Below are 23,480 nucleotides of genomic sequence, written 5' to 3'. Positions count from 1 at the left end.
GAAAACTTGGAAGTTCGAACGTGCCTCAGAAGTCGAACGGCTTCCACTGTGTTTTTCTTCTTTTTTCTCCATTGACTTTGCCGACCGCCCTTTCCACCTCGGTTGTCAAACGTTTCGGAAGTCAAACAGTCTTCCAGAACGGATAACGTTCGACAAACAAGGTACCACTGTATCTTAAATGAGAACTGCCAGAGCACTAAGAACATTTGTTTGTTTGTTTGTTTGTTTGTTGACCGCCCTATACACAGATGTCTCAGGCGGTTCACAGAATAAAATAAAAACAAAAACCACAAAAGATATAATGAAAATAAAAACTACAACCCAATAACCCCCCCCAAAAACCCCACATTTTAAAAGTGTATAGGATGTCAATCAAATCAACCAAAGGCCTGGTTAAAAAGGAACGTTTTTGCCTTGCGCCTAAAGGTATATAATGAAGGTGCCTGGCGAACTTCCCTGGGGAGAGCATGCCACAGAAGGGGAACCACTGCAGGAAAGGCCTGTTCTTGTGTTGCCACCCTCCGAACCTCTCGAGGAGGAGGCACACAAAGAGGGCCTCAGAAGATGATCTCAGGGTCTGGGTAGGTTGTTCATATGGAAAGCGGCATATGGAATTGAGGTACTGAGGTCCTCAATTCTTGCATTCAGCCTGGATGTAGAAACATAGAGTTGGAAGAGACCACAGGGGCCATCCAGTCCAACCCCCTGCCAAGCAGGAAACACCATCAAAGCATTCCTGACAGAAGGAGACTCCACCACACTCCTTGGCAGCAAATTCCACTGTCGAACAGCTCTTACTGTTTGACAGTGTGTGCAGAGATGAGAGCATACCTGTCAGCTTCACCCCTAACATTGATGGGCATGTGCAGTTGGGCACGTGGGCTGATGCAGATACACTCTCTTTTTCTACACCTACAGTGAGGAACCTGCATCCCACAGCCAAATTTGGTTCATCAGGCCATTTCCCATGAACCATGCCTTCAGGTGACATAATATGTGATGTTAAGGGTGGAACAGGTAGCAATGTGTCTAGATTGGCTGCCCACACAGCTGGTCCCTGCAGAAAGCAGGATTGAACTCTGTACCCACTAGCTGGTCACACGATCTCTTCCCATCCCTTCGGGTCAGTCAACAGGTGTCAGTCAGTTTGATATCAGATTATTGTCCTGTCCAGCTGTCAGAGTTTGCTGACAGGGGTGGGAGGAGATAAAGGTCAGCCCCATCAGGCCAAAAAGTTTCCTCACCCCTCCTCATTTTTGTTTGCATAGGATGAACACCTGAAGAAGTTTCAAATCTACCAAAAAATACCCCATCATCTCTGGTTTCTTAAAATTGATTAACCCATATTGCCCATTTCACAGTTCCTCTTTAGAGTTCAGAGCAGTTGTCTCCCAATATTGGGTCTTGATCACTACCAAGTGCTCATATACATAATTTCAGAAATACTGTAGCCTGGAACATTATCCCTGCATTCCAGGAAGCGGGTGAAGCAAACATGAAGATCGAATGAGGAAAGAAGAAAAATAATTAAATGCACACAGGGAAGAAACAGAGCACACAACTCTGATGAAGCTAAACAACTGGTGCACTTATTTTCGCATTAAGTGTAGTTGATGAAGTTAGTCCAATTTGCTTTTGGCAAAAAAAATACCAATAGACTTCTCCCTAGAGTGTGGGATTGGGGGGGTTGGGGTTGGGGTGGAAGGAATCTAATGGAGCTATTAATATACCAAACTGATGAGTTTTTAATGTATTTGGAAGGGGGGGAAATAAGAGAACATAAGTGTTTTTGAAATTATGAGGAAATGGCTAAATAAAGTTACTATGAATCTGAATCTGTAATATAGCAACAACATTTTTAAAAATAGCCAATTAGCCTTACTACTATAGAAATTATGTTTGAGATTATATATGACACATGCAATACCTCTTTTATTTACTAAATGCTCCATTTAGCTGTGATTCCACACATTTGTGTGTGTCCACAAGCCTGTTAAATTCACAGCAGTGGAGTTCTGTGTGCTTATCTGTGTTAAAAGGTGAATTTTTTCCATGAGATCTGATGCTTCACAAAAAAAATTGTGATTAGTTCATTCAGCTTCTACAAATGTTGAAATAGCCTGTGGCACACTGTTTCTGATTAAATAAATGAATGCCACCTTTCTTATTTTATTTCTTCAAGATACATTCATCACCTGAATTTTCTTTATAATTCAAAGTTTTCAAAAGCAATTATCCAGCGACCGGATGGAAAGGTGTTGGTAGTATTTAAAATAAATATGTTATGTTTAATTCTTTTCTGGGGAATGTAGATTATTTAGAAATGAATGAAAACCTTGTGTCAGTGCCCAGGCTACTTGCTGAAAGTGTTTTTACTATGGAAACTGATGGAAATGCTGGTTTACATATCTGTACTACTTAAATCAACGCTCAATATAAAAACACATAGCTCATGCGTCAGAGTAAAAGTTGTACATTTCTTCTGGAAACCCTGGGTTTAGTGAGGGATGCTGTGGAGAGGAAACACTTTTTTAAAAAAAAGTTTGCAGTGGTCTTAGTCCATTGTAGCTACATTAACCACCACACTATTCATCTGCTTGCATGAAGCTTCTGTGTTAACTGAGCACAGAAATGTGGTTCTTGTTTCTCAGAATAGGCTTAAGGACCAAAGTGAAAAGAGCAGTTAAGTTTATTGATGCGTCCCATAATGCTCACCCACACATTTGGGGGAAAGAACAATTCTTACTCTTTCCTCCTCCTGTTCTGCCAAAAGAAGGATCTGTGGTGGCCATGGCCAATCTTTTCGACAAGCCAAAGGAATCAAAGTGCCACTCTATTGTACATTTTGTGCACCACTGCCTCAGGCTACCCACCCATGATCTATGGATTAAGGCAATTGTGCATGTTCATCCTTTCCTCATTTGTCTGGTGTAAGACAAATTCGTCTGGTTTAAGAGCGGGGTGGCGCTGTGGTCTAAACCCTTGAGCTTCTTGGACTTACTGATCGGAAGGTTGGCGGTTCAAATCCCCGTGGCAGGGTGAGCTCCCGTTGCTCTGTCTCAGCTCCTGCCAACCTAGCAGTTTGAAAGCACACCAGTGCAAGTTGATAAATACCAGTAGGTACTGCTGTGGTTGGAAGGTAAACAGCGTTTCCGTGCGCTCTGGTTTCCGTCATGGTGTCCTGTTGCGCCAGAAGTAGTTTAGTTATGCTGGCCACATGACCTGGAAAGATATCTGTGGACAAATGCTGGCTCCCTTGGCCTGAAAGCGAGATGAGCGCCACAACCCCATAGTCACATTGACTGGACTTAACCGTAAAATTGTAGGGTTGGACCAGAGACCTTGAGGGTTTTTTGTATATAAGTAATAATGTGCTTAAGCAAGGTGTTATGATTGCTACTGAAGTCTTCATTTCCCACTGCACAGTGAATGTACCATTGAGAGCTTTTTGGGTTTCACCTTGATCCTGAACATTTGTGCCAGTATAAGTGCCAGGAATGCTGGCACAACATTGTGAATTATGCTAATGTGTTGGCCCTACACTTCATGCTGGCACAGCATGTTTTAAGACGGGTTCATTAGTTTTGTGGCTCTGTTCAAGCTGCCAGTGTTGGAAAGAGTCCAAACTTTAGGCACACTCTGATTTAAAAATAAATAAATAAATATATAACCTAATATAATGCCATGGCATTTGTTGCCGTTACATGCATTGCTAAAAGTCATGCCATCTCCAAGGTAGTGAGGATTACAAGAAGAGAAACATTGTGTTTTTTTTAATTAATTGTGTATCTGAAGAAGTGTGCATGCACACGAAAGCTCATACCAAAATAAAAACTTAGTTGGTCTTTAAGGTGCTACTGAAGGATTTTTTTAAATTTTAATTATGAAAATAAGGATTATGAAATAGCATGTAGAAATCTGTAAAATGAAGCAAAAATATTTTAATGTAAGTTAAAAACTTTTAGCATAAGTGGAAATATGTTTGTGTGTCTTTATACTTACATATTCCCCAGAGAGAAAGAGTTTGCAGCTACAATTCTGGCTAGTTATTTCTTTTCTTTCTTTTTTTGCCAATTATTTTTATTGATTTTCTATAGTTTTTAACAAATTGTCACCAAATCAATACAATTAATACAAATTCAATACAATTAATACAAATTCAATACAATTAATACAAATTCAATACAGTTATTTCAAAGGCATTTTTTTTAATAAAAAAGAGGTAACAAGTATTTCACTACTTTTCTCACAAATTACAATGTTTTCAGTTTCTTGGCAGTACAGAAGTGGAGCAACCTAAAGGCACAGAAGTCGTGAGAGATGCTGTTAGAAAACTTAAGGTAGGAAACTCTTCTTAATTTTACTAGATACAGTTAGAAGCAATGCCCGATCTGTTCTAAACATATGTGTTGCATTCCCTCTATGTTTATCCACCCCCTGCTAGAAAATCTCAGAACACCAATATACTCTTCCTTCAGCGTACAGTCGTACCTTGGATCCTGAATGCCTTGCAAGTCGAATGTTTTGGCTCCCGAACGCTACAAACCTGGAAGTGGGTGTTCCGGTTTGCGAACGTTCTTTGGAACTCAAACGTCCGACGCGGGTTCTGTGGCTTCTGATTGGCTGCAGGAGCTTCCTTGGTTTCCGGATGTTTTGGAAGTCGAACAGACTTCCCGAATGGATTCCGTTTGACTTTCGAGGTACCACTATATATTGTGTGGAGCCTTCCTACAACAATTCATATTTCCTTTTTTAATAACTGAAGTCGTGGCCCCCTTCCATACATTACACTAATCGGTTTCGACTGGGGAGGGCGAGGTATAAACAAAAAAATATTATTATTACTAGTACCTTTTGTTCCAGACCTTCACTCCAGTATCCCATGTTTCTTCTTGTTTTCCTTCTCTACTCCAAGTGTGGGGCCTCCTTCCTCCAAATCTATATTGTCCTCTCATTGGACACAGCTTTAGGGGGTCCCACCCTCTTATCTCTGTTTCCCCAAACGTCTCACTCTGCAGGCTGGCTGGAATGCATCCTAACAATTCCTCCCCTCTCCATAATCCTATTTCTCTCAGCTTTCCTTTTTCTGATTTCCCCCCAGTTTTTGCTGTATCTCTGCATACTAAGAATAGAAGGGTGTCACCCAGCCTGACCTGATTCATTGCTGCTGGGACTTTTTGCAATGACTTACAGAGACACGGTGGCCTTGATGTTTGCCCCTCACAATGTGCTTGTAACTAAAGGACTTGGCGCACACTTGCAATATACCTGTGCTGTGATTTTCACCTGAGTTCACTGCAGGAAAACATGCAGGCTTTCATACAGAGAAGAACAGTGTCCTGAAAAAACAGCCAACTGTTAACAATCCCACAAATGTCAAATTGTAATTATGAGAAGCAGAAATAAGTTTAGGGATCCTTCACTCCGGGTGCACTAGGAATTGGATCTTTTTGCTCTGTTCAGGTGCAGGTGCTGCTCAGTGGATCTTGTAATCCTTTTGTGTTATTTCCTTTCATGTTGACTTGCTTCCTCAGTCTCCACTGCTTTTCCACCAGCGATGCTTGCAAAGTTTAAGCAGGGGGTTCCACCCCACATGATCTAAACAGGCTAAGGCCTGGAACCGTCTGCTTTTAAATTGAATGGGTGGATCTGACTGAAACCAGGTATGCAGCCCAAGCCAGCGGTCCCTTCTTATCTGATTGGCCCGTTCAAACTCGCTTTTTGTGGCATTCTGGGTGACTGCAGGGGGAGGTTCCCACATCCCCCAATGGTCATGCCAGGATGAAGATAGCCCTGGGGACTGGACTGCAGTGGATCGCAAACCATCCCTCCCCCAGTCCCAGATAAGTGGCCACTGTTTTGAAGTCATTTGCAACCCCTTTTAAGTTCACGTCCAAATGAAAATGAGATTCACGCTTTGCCCTTGTTGCTATTGGCCCTTCTTCCCCTGCTGAGCACTCTCTGCACTTTTACCTTTGCATGGAAGCGAATGAGCAGGCAGGAATGGTGATCAGGTGCAGGAAAATCATTTTTTTAGCTGAGTATCAGGTAGGCGGACACCAATCTGTGATCCTTTTCTTTCTCCAGTTACCTCCTGCACAAGGACATTGATTTTTTTGTAGAAGCAGTGGGGAGAAAGCAGAAGTAATGCAAAAAATGATTTGCACAAAAATTTTCTTTTGAATGCTCAAGGAAGAATTTCCACATTACTGCTTTGCACCACAGCTGTCCTCCCCAATATGTTTCACTAGTTTTTTTGCAGATACTTTTTGCTTCCTTCAGAATTCCTCATGCTGTTTGTTGGAGGAGAAACCACAACATTTATTTCCAGTTTTGCTTTAGGCAAAAAAATCATTGCTGACAGTTAATTTGCATTTTACATTATGTGAGAGTGGGAAGAACGCTATGTGGGAAAGAATGATAAGATCATTTGGCCATCCAGTTTCTTAGTAAATATCAGTCTTAATCTTCCTATGCACTTGTTATTATTATTATTTATACCCCACCCATCTGGCTGGGTTTCCCCCACCACTTTGGGCGGCTTCCAATAAATAACAAAATACATTAAAATATCACAGATTAAAAACTTCCCTAAACAGGGCTGCCTTTAGGTGTTTTCTAAATGTCAGGTAGTTGTTTATCTCCTTGACCTCCAATAGGAGGGCGTTCCACAGGGCGGGTGCCACTACCAAGAAGGCCCTCTGCCTGGTTCCCTGTAGCTTTGCTTCTCACAGTGAGGGAACCACCAGAAGGCCCTCGGCGCTGGATCTCAGGCTAAATGATGGGGGTGGAGACGCTCTTTCAGGTATACAGGACCGAGGCCATTTAGGGCTTTAAAGGTCAGCATCAACACTTTGAATTGTGCTCGAAAACGTACTGGTAGCCAATGTAGGACTCTTAGGACCGGTGTTATGTGGTCTCGGCGGCCACTCCCAGTCACCAGTCTAGCTGCCGCATTCTGGATTAATTGCAGTTTCTGGGTCACCTTCAAAGGTAGCCCCACATAGAGCACATTGCAGTAGTCCAAGCGGGAGATAGCTAGAGCATGCACCACTCTGGTGAGACAGTCTGTGGGCAGGTAGGGTCTCAGCCTGCGTACCAGATGGAGCTGATAGACAGCCGCCCTGGACACAGAGTTAACCTGTGGCTCCATGGACAGCTGTGAGTCCAAAATGACTCCCAGGCTGCGCACCTGGTCCTTCAGGGGCACAGTGACCCCATTCAGGACCAGAGAGTCCCCCACCCCCGCCCGCCCCCTGTCCCCCCCAAAACAGTAATTCTGTCTTGTCAGGATTCAACCTCAATCTGTTAGCCACCATCCATCCTCCAACCGCCTCCAGGCACTCACACAGGACCTTCACCGCCTTCACTGGTTCTGATTTAAAAGAGAGATAGAGTTGGGTGTCATCCGCATACTGATGGACACCCAGCCCAAACCCCCTGATGATCTCTCCCAGCGGCTTCATATAGATGTTAAAAAGCATGGGGGAGAGGACGGAACCCTGAGGCACCCTATGACTTGTTGACCACTAAGTCATATATAATATCTAAATGATCCTCAAATCTGGTTTAAATTCTCAGTTAACAGCTTTATGTTGATGCAAAGATTAGGATAAGGAAGTGTAAACCATTTCATTAATTCTTTCCATATGCTTCCCTGAATTTATGAGACATCGTAGGAATTGAACACCGAGTGTCATTGCTGACTCCAGGTACCAATCCTGTGGTCAACAAATCCTTGACTCGGTTTCATATATACACTAGAGTCATAGTCAAATATCTATTTCTTTTTTAAAGGATAAGCCTATTTGATCCCAATGTCCCATTAAAAAGTGTTTTTTTTTGCAACTAAAAACTACATCTGGCACATAAATCATTTTTTAATCGTCAGCATCTGTCATCAGTGTCTGTATGCACTGCAACAGTTCATAGCAGGCAACAGGATTGTTCCTCCAATGATGGAAAAAAACTGATGCAAAAAAATTCCATTGTTTTAAGAACTTATGCCTAATAGCAGAAAGACAACCGGAATAAAAATATTTGCAATGGTTTTAAAAAGACACTGAGGCTCAGTTTTTGGCACTCTCCAGTGTCACGGTTATTGCAGGAGCTGTGAACCTTTTGCCCTTGTTGTTCAGCCTTGGAGCACAGATCATATTACTTGGGAGATTAACTCAATTGATCCATCTTATAACAAAGAATGAATACTGTACATTGAACCCCAAGCAGTATGAATATTTCCGCATGTCTGGATATTTTAGATATAGGCATATTTTTTTATATAGGCAATTTTTGTATAAAATCTCAGGTGGCTGAACTGGTGTGGCAGAAAGTGTAGAATGAGTAAAAACTCGAAATTGATTCTTAAATCAAAATAAAAAAATTCATTCAGTAGCACCTTAAAGACCAACTAAGTTTATATTTTGGTATGAGCTTTCGTGTGCATGCAAACGAAAGCTCATACCAAAATAGAAACTTAGTTGGTCTTTAAGGTGCTACTGAATGAATTTTTTTATTTTGCTTCGACTCAGACCAACACGGCTACCTACCTGTAACTTGATTCTTAAATGTTAGAGTTAAAAGTCTGACGGGGGTGAGTAGCAATCTGAGAAACGGAATGATATCCAGCAATTCATGCTAAATTTAAAAGCTCCTCCACTCTAATTCTCTCTAAAGATGCATCATAAAATTTCTGTGATCCAGCTTAAAGCATGCGCTGCATGAGAATACTTAATGGTAAAAAATAAAGATGTATTCCAATCTGTTCATTATTGTTATTGCTATTAAAAGAAATGTCAATTAAAATTTCATGAAACCACAGCAGTGTCACAACTTCAAAAAGAACTGAATTAATTGGGAAAGAAGGAGAACATGATTTTAAGTGTTTAGGCTCCTATTAGAGGAAATTAATCATAAATCTTGGGGCCTAATTAATACTTACTCTCTCTTTTTTGATGTTTCTGTGTATTTGGGTTGTGATCCAAGTTCAAGGCACGTGTTTCATCAAAGGCCTTGATGCTTCAAAGAGTTGAGCACATACTCAGAAATACTATATGACCTCAAATGTCCATTCGCTGCTAAAAGGCCGCGTAGCTTTGCACCTCCGGAAATGTTGTTTGCTCACTCTTGACTTTAAAACGTTAAAATTGCTTGAACTCTGCTGAAGATGCGTCCAACTTAAAAGCCCACTGATGATTCAAGTGATAAAATAGTCAACATCGTAGGGGCATCAAGGTGTTAATTCTCTTTCCCTCTCCTCACAACGTATTAATTTATGAAACTATTGCACATGGCACTAAATAATTAGATTTTCACCAGTAGGTGGTGCTAATGTTCTACAGCAAAAAAGAGACTTTTTTGGCAGACTTAATTCTTTTCTATTTCTCTTCCAGTTTATGATTTATGTCACTGCTATCAGTACTAAGTCGTTACATTGGGCCAGGAATTGTTAATGTTCTTGAAAAGAAACACCCTTGTTGCGTTATCAGGTTTCCTATTATACAACATTCTCTTGTCGAATGTTGTACTGTTAATTTGGAATGCTTTGCGCAGATGTGAAAAAAATAGTATAAATCATCGTTACCAGAGGGAACTTGGATGCCAGGAGAATCTTCTGATATAGCATGTCCGTTACAGAGACGCTTCCAAAATGCTCCATTTGAACTCTTTGTTCTTGTTCCCGAAGTTAACATTTTCCATTATTCTAATCAAACAGATATATAAAATGGGTGTTGCTCAAAATGCTTCATAGTGAGCCTCTTCAAGTAAACCCTAATCTTAAAACAGACACAGATTGCCGGCCTGTTGGTAAGAATGCCATTGTTCTGGAACAGGAGAATGACTAATGTGTGAAACATACAAAGGATGGAGCCCAAGGGAGAAAATAGATTTCAATCTTTTGGAGTCTGGCAAGTTGCCCCTCTCATCATCTTGTCTTCAATAGCATTGTTGCTTCTTTCCTACTGAGCACTAGCAAGGGCTTGTAGGTGATGGGCAGCTCCCCTTCATTTGCTTTCCGGTTCTGCTGCAACAAATCGGGGGCAGCAACAACAGTATTTTAGGATGGGTTTAGGAGCGGTCTTCATATCAACTTTCTCAATTTTGAAGATCCTGCAGCCAACCAGGCACTTGTTCCAACAATATAAGCTGCCCAGTGCAATGTAAGAGCAGACGAGTTTTGGCCCATACCTCATGAGATAAAATGGCTAAATAATGTAAGAGGTCGGGTTTTGTTTTTTGGGGTTTTGGTTTTTTTTGTTTTGTATCACATTAAGTGAAGCAGCAAATAAATTAGAAGAAGTTCTTCGATAGTGCCCATTACCAGATGAAGCCTCTGGCATGTTTGAAAATGTAATGCCTCACTTATAAAAGAAAGGTCTTAGCTGCTTGCCTAAACAAACTGAACCCACCATCCTGTCAGCTCCAGATTTAGGGCCGTGGGGGCAGTTCTCCTGCACAGGGCACCAAGCTGAGGAGGCGCAAAACTGAGAAGAACCATAATTGAGAAGTAATAATAATAATAATAATAATAATAATAATAATAATAATAATTATTATCTATACCCCGACCATCTGGCTGGGTTTCCCCAACCACTCTGGGTGGATCCCAACAGAATATAAAAACTTGATAAAACATTAAAAACTTCCCTAAACAGGGCTGCCTTCTGATGTCTTCTAAAAGTCAGATTGTTGTTTATTTCCTTGACATCTGGTGGGGGGGGCGTTCCACAGGGCGGGAGCCACTCCCGAGAAGGCCCTCTGCCTGTTCCCTGTAACCTCACTTCTCGCAGTGAGGGAACTGCCAGAAGGCCCTCGGAGCTGGACCTCAGTGTCCGGGCTGAACGATGGGGGTGGAGACACTGCTTCAGGTAAACTGGGCCAAGGCTGTTTAGGGCTTTAAAGGTCAGCACCAACACTTGGAATTGTGCTTGCAAACGCACTAGGAGTTAATGTAAGTCTTTCAGGACCGGTGTTATGTGGTCTGGGTGGCCGCTCCCAGTCAGCATTCTAGCTGCTACATTCTGGTTTGGTTGTAGTTTCCAGGTCACCTTCAAAGGTAGCCCCACATAGAGCACATTGCAGTAGTCCAAGCGGGAGATAACCAGAGCATGCACCACTCTGGCAAGACAGTCTGTGTGCAGGTAGGGTGTCAGCCTACATACCAGATGGAGCTAGTAGATAGCTGCCCTGGACACAGAATTGACCTGCGCCTCCATGGACAGCTGTGAGTCCAAAATGACTCCCAGCCTGTCACCTGGATCCATTTGGGGGCACCAAATTTTGGGCTTTCTCAGGGCACTGTATTATGAAAGATTACCAAAGTCCATCCCTGATCCTGGAGAGTATTACAATGAATCATAATCTATAAATGCAGAGTCAGGCCTGAAACAGCTGCATTGGCTGCTGAAAGAAGCCTTGCTACTAATGTAGGGGGCACCCATAGGAAGGTCTCACTGACTGACCTCAGTGACCAGAGCAGCAGAGGAACTGAGACATAGACAGAGAGCTGGAAATGGATATTGTTTTCTTTGGAACTTGTGAGCTGTAGCAATTTTCAAAAAAGGAACGTACTATGGCGTAATTAATAGTGTTAAATTTAAACTATAAATATTCTTACATGATCCTTTGTTTCTCATTTTCAGTTCGCAAGACATATAAAGAAATCTGAAGGTCAAAAAACACCAAAGGTTGAGTTGCAAATTTCAATATATGGAGTGAAAATTCTAGATTCAAAAACAAAGGTAGGAACCCTCTTTTCTCCCTCTTCTCCCTCTAGCATTCTGACTATTTGATGTAATGCATATATAAAATTAAATTTATCTGTCTCATTGGCAAGCAAGAATCAAAAATAGCAGAAGGCCTGGTATGAAACATGAGCTCCCATCATGGCCACTACCAAGAATAATTTTACAACAGATATAAAACTTTGCATAATCAAGATTTGCAACACAGTATATATATTTTAAATTCTGCTTATTTGAAGTTCCTGAGCAATGGATTGGATCCAGCCATTCCACCCCCCCCTTCAATTCCCTCTGCAGCTTTTCTGGGGGTGGGGGTGGGGGAAAGAGAAATTGGAGAAAATTGCCTCCCTGCTTCTTCCAGTGAGATCACCATATGAGTGGAGGTAATGATGAAATACATGATTCAAGGGGCAGGGGAAACTCTTACAGCCTGTCATGTTCCTATCAATCTCCCAGAGAAAAGGCACCCAAGGAATAACTGAAATTCACTTCACAATAGCTCAATTGGCTAGCATGCGGTGCTGGTAACATCAAGATTGCAGGTTCAATCCCCATATCTCTGCATTGCAGAGGATTGGACTAAACGATCCTCAGGGTCCCTTCCAACTCTATGATTCTATGAATCTGTGTGGTTTATATTCCAAAGAAATATTTAAAAAGGCCTGTGGATGTAGCGAAGGGAAGTAAACACCTTATTTGACAAATTCTTATTTGCCTGCAAAGTGGATGAAAAGGAGCAATACTGACCAGGGTAACAGGTGAGTTATCAGGAAGGCTATGATGAAGGAGAAATCTAGAAGGAATGCAAAGAACCAAGAGTAGCACTTGTTTTTGTGTGTGTGCGTGTTTTAAAGAGAAATGAGAACCAGTGCGTGACACCAGGCCAAAAAAGGGAAGGCCCAGAGAATTCTGGCAATCCCAGAAACTCTTATATTAATGAAGAACGAGAGCCACATATTCTTAAAGCGGAGAATAGCTCCCATACAAGCGCCATATTTTTCTCGATAGCCAGAACTGCTTTCCCATGACACTAGCCAGAAGTAACAAAATGCTGCCTAGGGACTTGGATTGAAAAGCAAATAAGTATCATTAAGTATTCTGTTTCTATAAACTTACAAAAGTGTGTTTTCTAAGTCGGACGTTATCAGCTTCCATGACAGTTTGAGCAACAGCAGCACTTTCATGTATTGGGGCATCCCCATGGTGTGGCAATGCCTGCAGATTCCTCTATATGTATGCATTCATTGATCTTCATGCACATGACGGCAGCAGACAGAAATGGTAGGCAACAAGTATTAGGTATTCCCTTGTATAGGAACGCAGGTGGCACTGTGGCCTATACCACTGAGCCTCTTCTTGGGCTTGCCAATCAGAAGGGTCGGCAGTTTGAATCCCTGCGATGGAGTGAGCTCCTGTTGCTCTGTCCCAGCTTCTGCCAACCTAGCAGTTCGAAAGCACACCAGTGCAAGGAAATAAATACATACAGTAGGTACCGCTGTGGCGGGAAGGTAAATGGCATTTCCGTGCACTCTGGTGGCTCAACAGAATGGCTCAATTGGTTAGACCGTGGTGCTGGCAATGGCAAGGTTGCCGGTTCGATCCCCATAAGGGACAGCTGCATATTCCTGCATTGCAGGGGGTTGGACTAGATGATCCTCAGGGTCCCTTCCAACTCTACGATTCTTTGAGATTCTGTGGTTTCCATCACGGTGTTCTGTTGTGCCGATCCAGGCCACATGGTCTGGAAAGCTGTCTGTGGACAAACGCCAGCTCCCTCGGCCAGAAAGTGAGATGAGTGCCGCAACCCCTTTGACTGGACTTAACCATCCAGGGGTCCTTTACCTTTTACCTATTCACTTGTGCAGGGAGACAGGAGCTTCCCTTTAGTTTTCAGTGTAAAATCATTTTATTTAAGCATTTATTCATTTGGCATTATGTAGTTTTATTTCCCAGAGTGCATTTAAATCATTTATATACCATGACCAACATCCAACACAGATGTAAGTCCCAAATGTTCCTCAGAAGGTTCCCCAAACACCATTAAAAAGTTCTCCCTTTTTAAAGGAAAATTCCTTTATGCTGAATAGGCTTCCTCGCGAGAAAAGGGAAAACTTGACAGCTATGCTAAACGTCCACATTTGACACTAACATTGTCCATCTCTCAACACCAGCTGAAATCCCCTTCTTCCTCCAACCCTTCAGATTTCATAGGTATATTTGTGATTTGTGTGAGTGGAACATGGCATCAAAATATAATAAATGAAAATGAATATATTCCTCAGTTTAATAAACATGTGAACAGCTGTTTGTGGTTTTGCTGAATTTTGCATTTGCAAGATTTTCTTGTATTTCTCCACACATCTAAAACACACATTTCAGCTACAAAATCTGTGCAGTTCAGATTACCGATTATTATTCAGTTACCGAAATGTTAGAGAGACTTTTTTTCATCATCATCATCATCATCATCATCATCATCATTTTAGGGAGATGCACTCCATATTTATAATCCGTGGATCATTGAATAAAGTATGAGGTATGGCTGAAATAAAGTATTGAATAAAGTATGGGGTATGAGACACAGAAGATGAAATGAGTTTGCTGAAGGGTGTTGATACCACATCGCTCTCAAAGAATGCAAGAAAACTTCACTTCAGCTGCTTTAATCCAGGGTTACAAATCTAAATTTGGCTTTCTAAAATATTCTGCAATCAGGATTAGTTGAGAGCTGTCAGGGGGGACTCCCTACAGGGGGCCTACCCCCATCATCCTGACCAGCACTTCACCCAGCGACAGCACTAGCAGCGGGTCAGGGGGAACGGAATGGAGGAGGGAAGGCTCAGCGAGGCATCAGAGCCCCTGCACCACTCTGACCAACAAGTGGAGGAGGGATGGCTCAGGGAGACGTCGGAGCCCAGCCAGCAAGGGGAAGAAGGGGCACTGCTCCTTCCGGTGCCCAAATTGAGGCACGTGCCCAAACGCAGGGTTAGGGGGCGGCGTTTCGGGGTGCCCAGGCTATTATGCAGGCCCCGAAGCAGAAGGGCGCCATTGTTGGGTTCTGCGAGTCACTAGGAGGTCACGTTTTTCTGCTATCTCTGCACTATAAATAGTATGCACAATAAAACCCTTAAAGACAGAACAGACTGGAGCGTCTTTACTCGGGAGTAGCCGCAACAACTCCCTGACCAGAGTGATTGCAGAAGTTGTTTCCTGTGTGTGTGTTTCAAGTGCCCTATATGTTAAACATAGCTCTTAAGTGGGATTCTGAAATAAAGCATGGTACTCCTCATTTACTCTATACTTCAAGATCCCATCCTTTTATCTTGAAAACTGGCATCTGCATCATCCACTTACCGGTACTACAGTTTATATACAGTCATGTCAACTGACGGGATGTTATGTACAGCAGAAATATGTTTTGTGCAGAAACGACATTGAGTGTGATCCAACAAGAGAACGGAGAGCTGGAGCTCTCCCAATAACTGCAATGGAACATCTTGTGTTTATGCTTCTTTGCCTTGTGTAGCTGAAAATTAGACCCAGATGCCTGTTCAGATTGCAGGCCTGTCTAACAAAGCAGTGTACTGGTCTGTGAGAGGCATATTTCATGTTCAAAAGTAAAATTGTAGCTTGTTGTGGTAACTTTTGTGGGGCCTCACTAGACGATCATCAGACCCCCCAAATGCAACCCAGGGTGTGTAATTGCACCATCTTTTCTCTTTTTTTTCAGGAAGTCCAGCACAACTGCCAGCTCCACAGGATATCATTTTGTGCTGACGACAAAACTGACAAAAGAATATTCACTTTTATATGCAAAGATTCAGAGTCAAACAAACACTTGTGCTATGTCTTTGACAGTGAAAAGTGTGTAAGTATGAAGTATTTTTTTAAAGCTGGTTTGGGGTTGAGTTTTGCTTGTTCTGCTGAAAGCTATCGTCCCTTTTCTTGCTGTAAAGGCAGAAATGAGAATAAAACATGCAAAAGCTTCTGTCTTTGAAGCCAAATTTGTCACAAAGGTATTTTCCCTGTGCTCCTTTGAGACTGTCACACATAGCTGCCAAGTTCTCCCTTTTTTAAGGGAAATTCCCTTATGCTGAATAGGCTTCCTTGTGAGAAAAGGGAAAACTTGGCAGCTATGCTGTCACAACCAGCGCTTTTTTCTTTAAAAATTTTTTAGGGGTGCTCTCATTTTTCCTACTCATATTGAAATACTGCCCCTCAATGAGGCCAAACTTAGATTCACAAAATGGTTAAGGTTATGTATACCCCTGCATTCCCCCCACGTCCCCCCAGAAAAAAAAGTATGAACACTGGTTGCTAGAAACTGCAGGATGGGAGAGTGCTTTTGCACACAGGTTCTGCATGCTGGCTTTTCCTAGGCATCTGGTTGGTCATTCCTTGGCCTGATCCAGCAGACTTTTCTTATGTTCTTATGCAATGTAAATCACAGACCATATAAGGAAAGCCAGAAAAAACAGTCTCCTTGTTTCTTAGTCCAAATATTTCTTAGTCCAAAGTATTTTATACTTCAACATGGATACCCAAAATAAGCACTATTAAGCATCAAGGCTGCATCCTGCTGCATTAAAATACTGGGAAGCAGTGCATGGTGGGCCAGCGTTAGGCCTTGCATTTTAGTGTTAAGAGGACTACATGTGCCCTTGACAGCCAGCATTTCTGTTTTGTACCTCTGCATCTGAAAAACAGTACCCCAAAACCTGGGAGAAATGTCCTCCATTGTTCTGAGAATGAAGGAAAGGCTCTGTCTTTTATCTTGCTGTAGGGCTTTGCCTGTTTATAGAGCTGTGCAGTGTTAAGTGCTGCACAATGGCTAAAGTAATGTTTTAGATACTTTCCTTTTCTTAGATCTTGTCTTCATCCTTCCTCTGCTTCCAAATCCCGATGCGCTTTTCCATTATAAGTAGTAGGACAGTCACATCATCCATGTACAGATAAGTTTGCATATCACGGATGCAACCCAGCCTTGTGAGTCAGTGGTCCAGGTCTGGGGTGGATCAAAGCACTGGCAGTCATTGCAACTCTGAGTCATGTTGTACACTGGTCAGGAAACGCAGCGTAAAAGCACACACAAATCATGTTCTCTGAATACCAGGATTTAAGCCATTTGGAGCCGCTCCAGGTCTAGCCATCCGTAATTATCCCAGAGACAGGCTAGTTACACTGTTATTGGGCCTGGCTTAAAATCAGCTCCTTGGTGGTTGCCAATGCTCTGTTCCATCTGACCACCTTTCATGTACTACGTCTTGAACAATAGCCTTAATGTCTTGTCCTTTGAATGCATTTTGCAAACAGAGCTCTAAATGTGGTTTTTCTGCACTCTGCAATCACATTTGAAACAGTTTGACATATCACAGGGTTCAGATGCAATGCTGTGTTCAAGCATGGTTTACATCTATGTGACATGGCAGCAGTAACACTGGAGTGATTCAGCCATGATCTTCTCTTCAGGAACCCACACATTTGCTCGTTGACGCCAAGCCATGGTTTGGCCTGGCATTCCATGTGAACTGGGCCAGTATGTTCCTTTAGGGAAAGTTTGGTTTCTGCTCAGCTAGAGTTTACAAGCTAACAGTAATATTTGCTCCATATAAAGGCAGAAGAGATAACTTTAACTATTGGTCAAGCATTTGACCTGGCTTACAGGAAATTTCTGGAATCTGGAGGAAAGGATGTCGAAACAAGAAAACAGATTGCTGGGTTACAGAAAAGAGTAAGTAGCAGAATTTGGGTTTCTTTCCTTGGTTTAAGTAATGTATCGTTTGGATTTTCAAAGTTACATATTGTTGGCGTATAGCAGGACGAAAGTGAGAATTCAACATTATAGACAATTCATTATGACAACACATGAAATCAGGGGGTTGTATCCGACTAAGTCCTACACTGGGTTGAACCATTAAAAAACAACAGATTTAAGTTAATCTTTACTAACTTGTCCATTAGGTCCACTCTGATTATGACTTAGCCTGATCCAACTCAGAGAAGCTATTGCTAGTAACTAAATTGCCCTTAAATGGTTTTTGGTGGATTCATCTGAACTTGTAAGCAAATATTGTTAGGGCTTTGCACACCCCAGCTGTTCAACCTGTGGTCTCATTCCAGGGGTCCCAAATCAGGGCAACAACACCCTTGGCTAACTTGGGGCTTATCTGCCCCAACCAGGTCCAGTATACCTGAAGGAGCGTCTCCACCTCCATCATTCTGCCCGGACACTGAGGTCCAGCACCGAGGGCCTTCTGGCGGATCCCTCGTTGCGAGAAGCCAAGTTGCAGGGAACTAGGCAGAGGGCACTCTCGGTAGTAGCGCCTGCTCTGTGGAACGCCCTCCCAACAGATGTCAAAGAAGAAAACAACTACCAGACTTTTAGAAGACATCTGAAGGCAGCCCTGTTCAGGGAGGCTTTTAATGTTTAATAGATTATTTTATTTTATTTTTCTGTTGGAAGCCGCCCAGAGTGGCTGGGGAAACCCAGCCAGATGGGCGGGGTATAATTATTATTATTATTATTATTATTATTATTATTATTATTATTATTATTATTACCTAGATCCGGTCCCGAAGTAGCTAGGGGCAGCCTTATGTTTAATTAGTTCAACAACTATCTGAGAAGCTGATTGAAAAAGTACCCTGTGCCAGGTTGGAAGGAGAGCCAGGCATCAGGCCATTACTTTCTCCTGGTGTTCGTGGGCTTTTTCACAGAGGTTTCCCATCTGGCTCCTGCCTCAAGTTCCTCCCCGACAACATTGAATTACTATGGGCCATCCAACCCAACTCATGCAACAGCCCCTCCAAATATGCTTAGCTCTGGCCCTGGATGCAGCCGACTCCAGTGTGCTTAGCCCTAAATGTTCCAGTCAAATATTGCACATTCTGTATGCGTACGGGTCTACACAAACACAGCATGAGCTTCAGTTTTTTGAATAGCTTCATTAGAAGCTGTATGAATGGTTCTGCAGAGGTCAGAGGGTGTTCAAGCACCAACTTGACTGGTCAGATGAATGCCTATTTGGCCACAGTTGATTATTGTTTAATATTCCATTCAGCATAGGATGTCCTGTGTACATGGATGCCCACTGCTTTATTGCCTCAGAATGCTATTTGAGAGCTACAGTGGTAATGACTTGATAAGATTCCAGAAAATTTGCCCCAAACATTATTACAGTTTTTTTTTTTTGGGGGGGGGTCCCTTGCCTTTAAATTGAGCACTTCCTCTTTTCAACTTGCTTTACTTTTTAGTTTTATGCTGTCTGGAGTAGAGGGAGCATATAAATTTGCCCAATAAATAGCCGCTGTAAATTCTCCAGGTTAATGTTCTTTTTCTAAAGTATTTTGGCATTAAGCAAAGAAGAAGAAGAAAATGAAAGAAAACAACATGACCCAGCTACTCTGATCCCATGGTTAGAGAAACTGATACAGGGACAAATCAGTCTATTTGTCAATAATAATCCTGGATCAAGAGGAAGCAATAAAATGAGTTGAACCTCAACTCGAAGAGGAGAAAGCTTTCAATTAACTTTAGAATGGACTTTTCCTAACTAGAACTTACTTGTGTGTAGATATTGTAGAAAAATCTCGAGCGCATTGAAAGCTGTTGCTGATAATATTACTGTATATAAGCTCCATTTTGATTCCATGAAAAGTCATGTCTTATGCACCATGCACTGGAGAATTTGCACCTCTTGATCTCTTGCAAGCATAGTCACCATCTCCAAAGGGCCATGGGTGCCTGGGCACTCACAAATTTTTCTCTAAGGGTGCTTGGCTGAGCGACCCAATGCATCACACACTGCGGTGGGGGACTCCATCACACACACCCCACTGTGGCGGGGCATTCCGTTGGGCCCTCCCATTGTGGCAGTGACGTGTGACGTCATGTGCTGCGCATGATGTCACATCTGTGCACCGGGCACCCACAATGTTGGGTGGAACCCAGCACGCCTGATTGCAAGACCCGATTATTCTATTTGCTTCCTATATGAGATATGCATCCTTGAGAGGGAATTTTTAATGGATAAGTATCAACAACTTGCCTCTGTACAAACCTCTTTTCTTAATAACAGCAAAGATTTTGTTCCTTGGTTATTTGCTTTCCTGGGCTCATTCAGGAAGTGAGTAAGAATTAGTCAATAAATCCAACGCAGTTCATTAATCTCACCTTTCTAATAACTCCATTTTTATTTTATTTAGATCCATGAACTAGAAACAGAAAACATTGAGCTAAAAAACAAGGTACAAGATTTGGAGAACCAGTTAAGAATAACGCAAGTGCAAACATCGCCAGTAAGTACCCCGGGCAAAGCCATTTTTTCTTAGTAGGAATGCAATAACTTTAACACTTTTAATGCTTACTTTGCTTCTAAATAAATAACCCAAAGGCTCTTTTCTGATTGACTTAACAAATAAATGGCAATTTCAGTGTTGAAGTAACTCTAAGATTGTGATGAGCTAATGAAAGGGGGGGAAATCAGTCATGCCTTAAACTGGCTAACTTTACTCTTAGTTTCAATATCAAGATTCAATGTTGAAACATGAATGAGAGTAGGAGAAAGGGTCCCTGAAAAGTTAGTTTGCCAAATTAAAAGTACAATTACAAAGTGCCACAACATCCAAGTATGATGAAGGGCTTCTAGATCATTATTTCGCATGTCAGCATCTCTCTTTTTTATATATAGAGAACTTAAGCATTGCCAGAGAACTAGTCCCTAAATTTGGGTGTATCTAACATTGCCAGAGTTTTGTCACAAACATACGGTTACTTACTTATCAGTTTGTTTTATATGCAATGCACTTAACTAACTTCCTTTTCCTAATCCTTCCTGCAAGTGTGTATGAAGTCGAATTCCACGTAAAGCTGCCTCAAAAATCATATGGCTCTTTCCCTGTTTGATATAGTTGACCATTTTGGTTCTTCTTATCATTCTTGTTTCCATGTGTGATTGTGGATACATAGTCGTACCTTGGAAGTCGAACGAAATCTGTTCCGGAAGTCCGTTCGACTTCCAAAACGTTTGGAAACCAATGCACGGTTTCTGATTGGCTGCAGGAAGTTCCTGCAGCCAATCGGAAGCCCCGTCAGACATTCGGCTTCCAAAAATAGTTTGCAAACTGGAACAGTCACTTCCGGAACAGTTTGTAAACCAAGGTACGACTGTAGTGGATTCTTTGAAAGCAAGAAAACTCAATCTTAATTAAGCCAATGACAGTATGGTTTTGGGTGATGCTACTATCACCTAATGTGTTCAGCTGCATATAAAGAACAAATTGCTTGCAAGCTACAACAATGGCAGTCAGTGGCATAGAAAAGCAATTACCTTATGTTGAGGATCCCAGAGTATGTGCCTTTTGTGAAATGTGGCCTCATTTTGCAGTGCAACTTTTGCTGATTTCTACTTAGTTTTGATTTTGTTTTAATTTTATCCAATAATTATCCAATAATTTTAATCCAGGGTGGCTGTTTTCAGTTACGTGTGTCAATATCTGTGAAAAAGTTGTTTGCTCTTGTGCTTCTGTCCTCCATGCAGTTGTGTCTAGTTAAGTCCGCAGTGGTTGTATATATTTAATCTGTGGAATTCTGCTCCTCATGCAAGGAAAGCAATTTTTATTTTTTAAAATAAAAATAAAAAATGAATGAAATAAATATTTTATTAAAGAATGGATTACATGGTGTCTAATCTAAAAAGTGATTTGAGAAAATAAATGTAATTGATGTGAGTTCATAAATTTCATGATGGTCCACTTTTCACAGATTTAAACAACCTTGGTAGTGATGATTAAATTATGCCTTATAGTGCAATCTAGTAACCCTTTGGCAAATCTAGCTTTTAATCTTGCACGTCCCTCTGCCTTTCTCCTATGTACCCAGCACAAAGCTCGCTGTTATTACTGCTGGTACTCTGGCAAATGCCCCACCCAAGGGAGGGAAACCACCCTTCCTTTCTTCACCCAAGAACAGTTTTACTTAACAAGGTTTATCTGATGCTTAATCAGCAAAACCCAATGAGCGGTTCACATAAAGCAATATAAAACATTCATTAAAAAACTAGTGAAAACAAATATTAAAGACGTAACACACTATATATATTGTTTATCATTCTGTTCCTTATGGAAAACACTCATTCCACTGCTGCTAATGCCACCCGCCTCTTCAGAACGATCACAGCAAGATTGAGAGAATTTGAGCAAGCGAGGAAACCGGAAACCTTCACATAAATTATTTGCCTGAAACTTTGTGAGAATGTCCTGTCCAGCACAAATTAATTGTTAGCATTATGCTCAAGGTATTTCATTTCCCACTGCTCATTAGGAATGCTGCCTCTGATATTTGTCATCCTCTTAAGGCTGTAGGGGGGGGGGAGAGAACCCACGTTTGGCTATAGGCTTCAGCAAATGTAAAATTACTCATCAAGTTATAATGCAAAAAAAGTTCAGTGTGGTTCGAATTTTGCGTTAAAAATAAATGAGCTACTTTCAACTTTTCTGTTTAGTGAATATTTAATATATGGATTTTAAAATGCATATTAATCATACGTTAGAGCCCTGACATTGCTTTTAGTGAGGATATTTACAATGATTTTTTAAATAGCATAATACAGTATATATTATTAATCATGATGCTAAAAATGGAAAACAAAGCAGTAATGGGAAGGTTATTTCTGTAACACAAAGCCTTCAAAGGTGTTATGCTAAACCTAACCCCTTGTCCTTACTGCATATTCCTCCCCACATGCAGATCCCCAATGCTTCTCTTGCAATCTGATAAACATAATTTGCATATTTAGTTAAAAACTCCCAACTCATCCATCTATCATAAATATATCTACCAGAAAATACCTAAACTAGTGTCGGGCAGTTTGCAGGCAGAGATTTGTCCCAAGATGTTCCCATAGGGATTTCTGACTCCTCGTTCTTTTATTGAGACAGAGCTACAGTGTCATGATGTAATTGGTAGGCCTTTTGCTCATTCCTGGTTCAATGAATCCCATCATTTTCAGGGAGTTTTGCTTTGTTTTGGTCTAGAGTTCCTGATCCTAAGCATAGGTTTCCACAAATCAAAACACACACACACACCCCTTTATTTTCCTAGCTATCTCCATGGGCAAAGACGGCAAAGTTGCCTCCTCTCCACTTGCCCCCAAGTAAAGGTATTGGAACTTCTCACTATTGCAAAATTTCTACGCCGGATGAAAGTTTGTTGGGAAGCATCCTCTCTGTAATATTCTACAAAGCAAGAGGGAAGTTGGGATAATGTTCTTGTCCTCGAATGAACTGAGGAGAGGAGCCAAGTTGCTGGTAGCAAAACACATGATTTGAGATTCAGTCCACTTCGAAAAGTTTGTTGATGTTTGCTCACAAGGAAGTGGGTATAGGGCAGAGGCAGGGGGAAGTCTCCAAGCCATTTTTCCCAAACCAGGCCCACCCGCCCTTCAGCTGGCATCACTAGTTACATCAGCTGATGCGAGAAAGCACAGTGTTTAACCCTGCACTGGCTCTGTGATCCTGTTCCCAGCAGTCAACTAGATCACACTACTAAGGCAGCTGGATTTAATCTTTGCTGATCAGCTGAGCAGGAATCAAAGCTCATTCTTGAGAATGAACATGTTGCCTTGTTAATTCTTTTCCTTAGTTTTACGTTTGCTTCCATAGCAAAAAGACAGACCAAGTTTAAATCCATAATTTGTAATATTGAATTGTATTTGTCAATGGATGCGGGTGGCGCTG

The 23,480-nt window shown here is 41.7% G+C and overlaps 1 protein-coding gene across 6 annotated transcripts in view; it reads left to right on the top strand.

Annotated features, from left to right (window-relative positions):
• GULP1 (GULP PTB domain containing engulfment adaptor 1) overlaps window positions 1–23,480 on the top strand; it is a 171,611-nt gene that overhangs the window by 125,137 nt on the left and 22,994 nt on the right. For all 6 annotated transcript variants that reach the window (XM_035135787.3, XM_035135821.3, XM_035135813.3 and 3 more), the window contains 5 exons: window positions 4,269–4,340; window positions 11,643–11,741; window positions 15,475–15,612; window positions 17,359–17,475; window positions 19,950–20,042. In XM_035135787.3, coding sequence (XP_034991678.2) covers window positions 4,269–4,340; window positions 11,643–11,741; window positions 15,475–15,612; window positions 17,359–17,475; window positions 19,950–20,042 — 519 coding nt within the window. The remainder of the gene's footprint in view (window positions 1–4,268; window positions 4,341–11,642; window positions 11,742–15,474; window positions 15,613–17,358; window positions 17,476–19,949; window positions 20,043–23,480) is intronic.

The sequence above is a fragment of the Zootoca vivipara genome, chromosome 1 (assembly GCF_965207765.1).
Source record: "Zootoca vivipara chromosome 1, rZooViv2.hap1.1, whole genome shotgun sequence".
In the NCBI taxonomy this organism is placed as follows: Eukaryota; Metazoa; Chordata; class Lepidosauria; order Squamata; family Lacertidae; genus Zootoca; species Zootoca vivipara.
The sequence above is the reverse complement of the archived record's forward strand: the minus strand, read 5'-3'. Positions and strand labels throughout refer to the sequence as shown.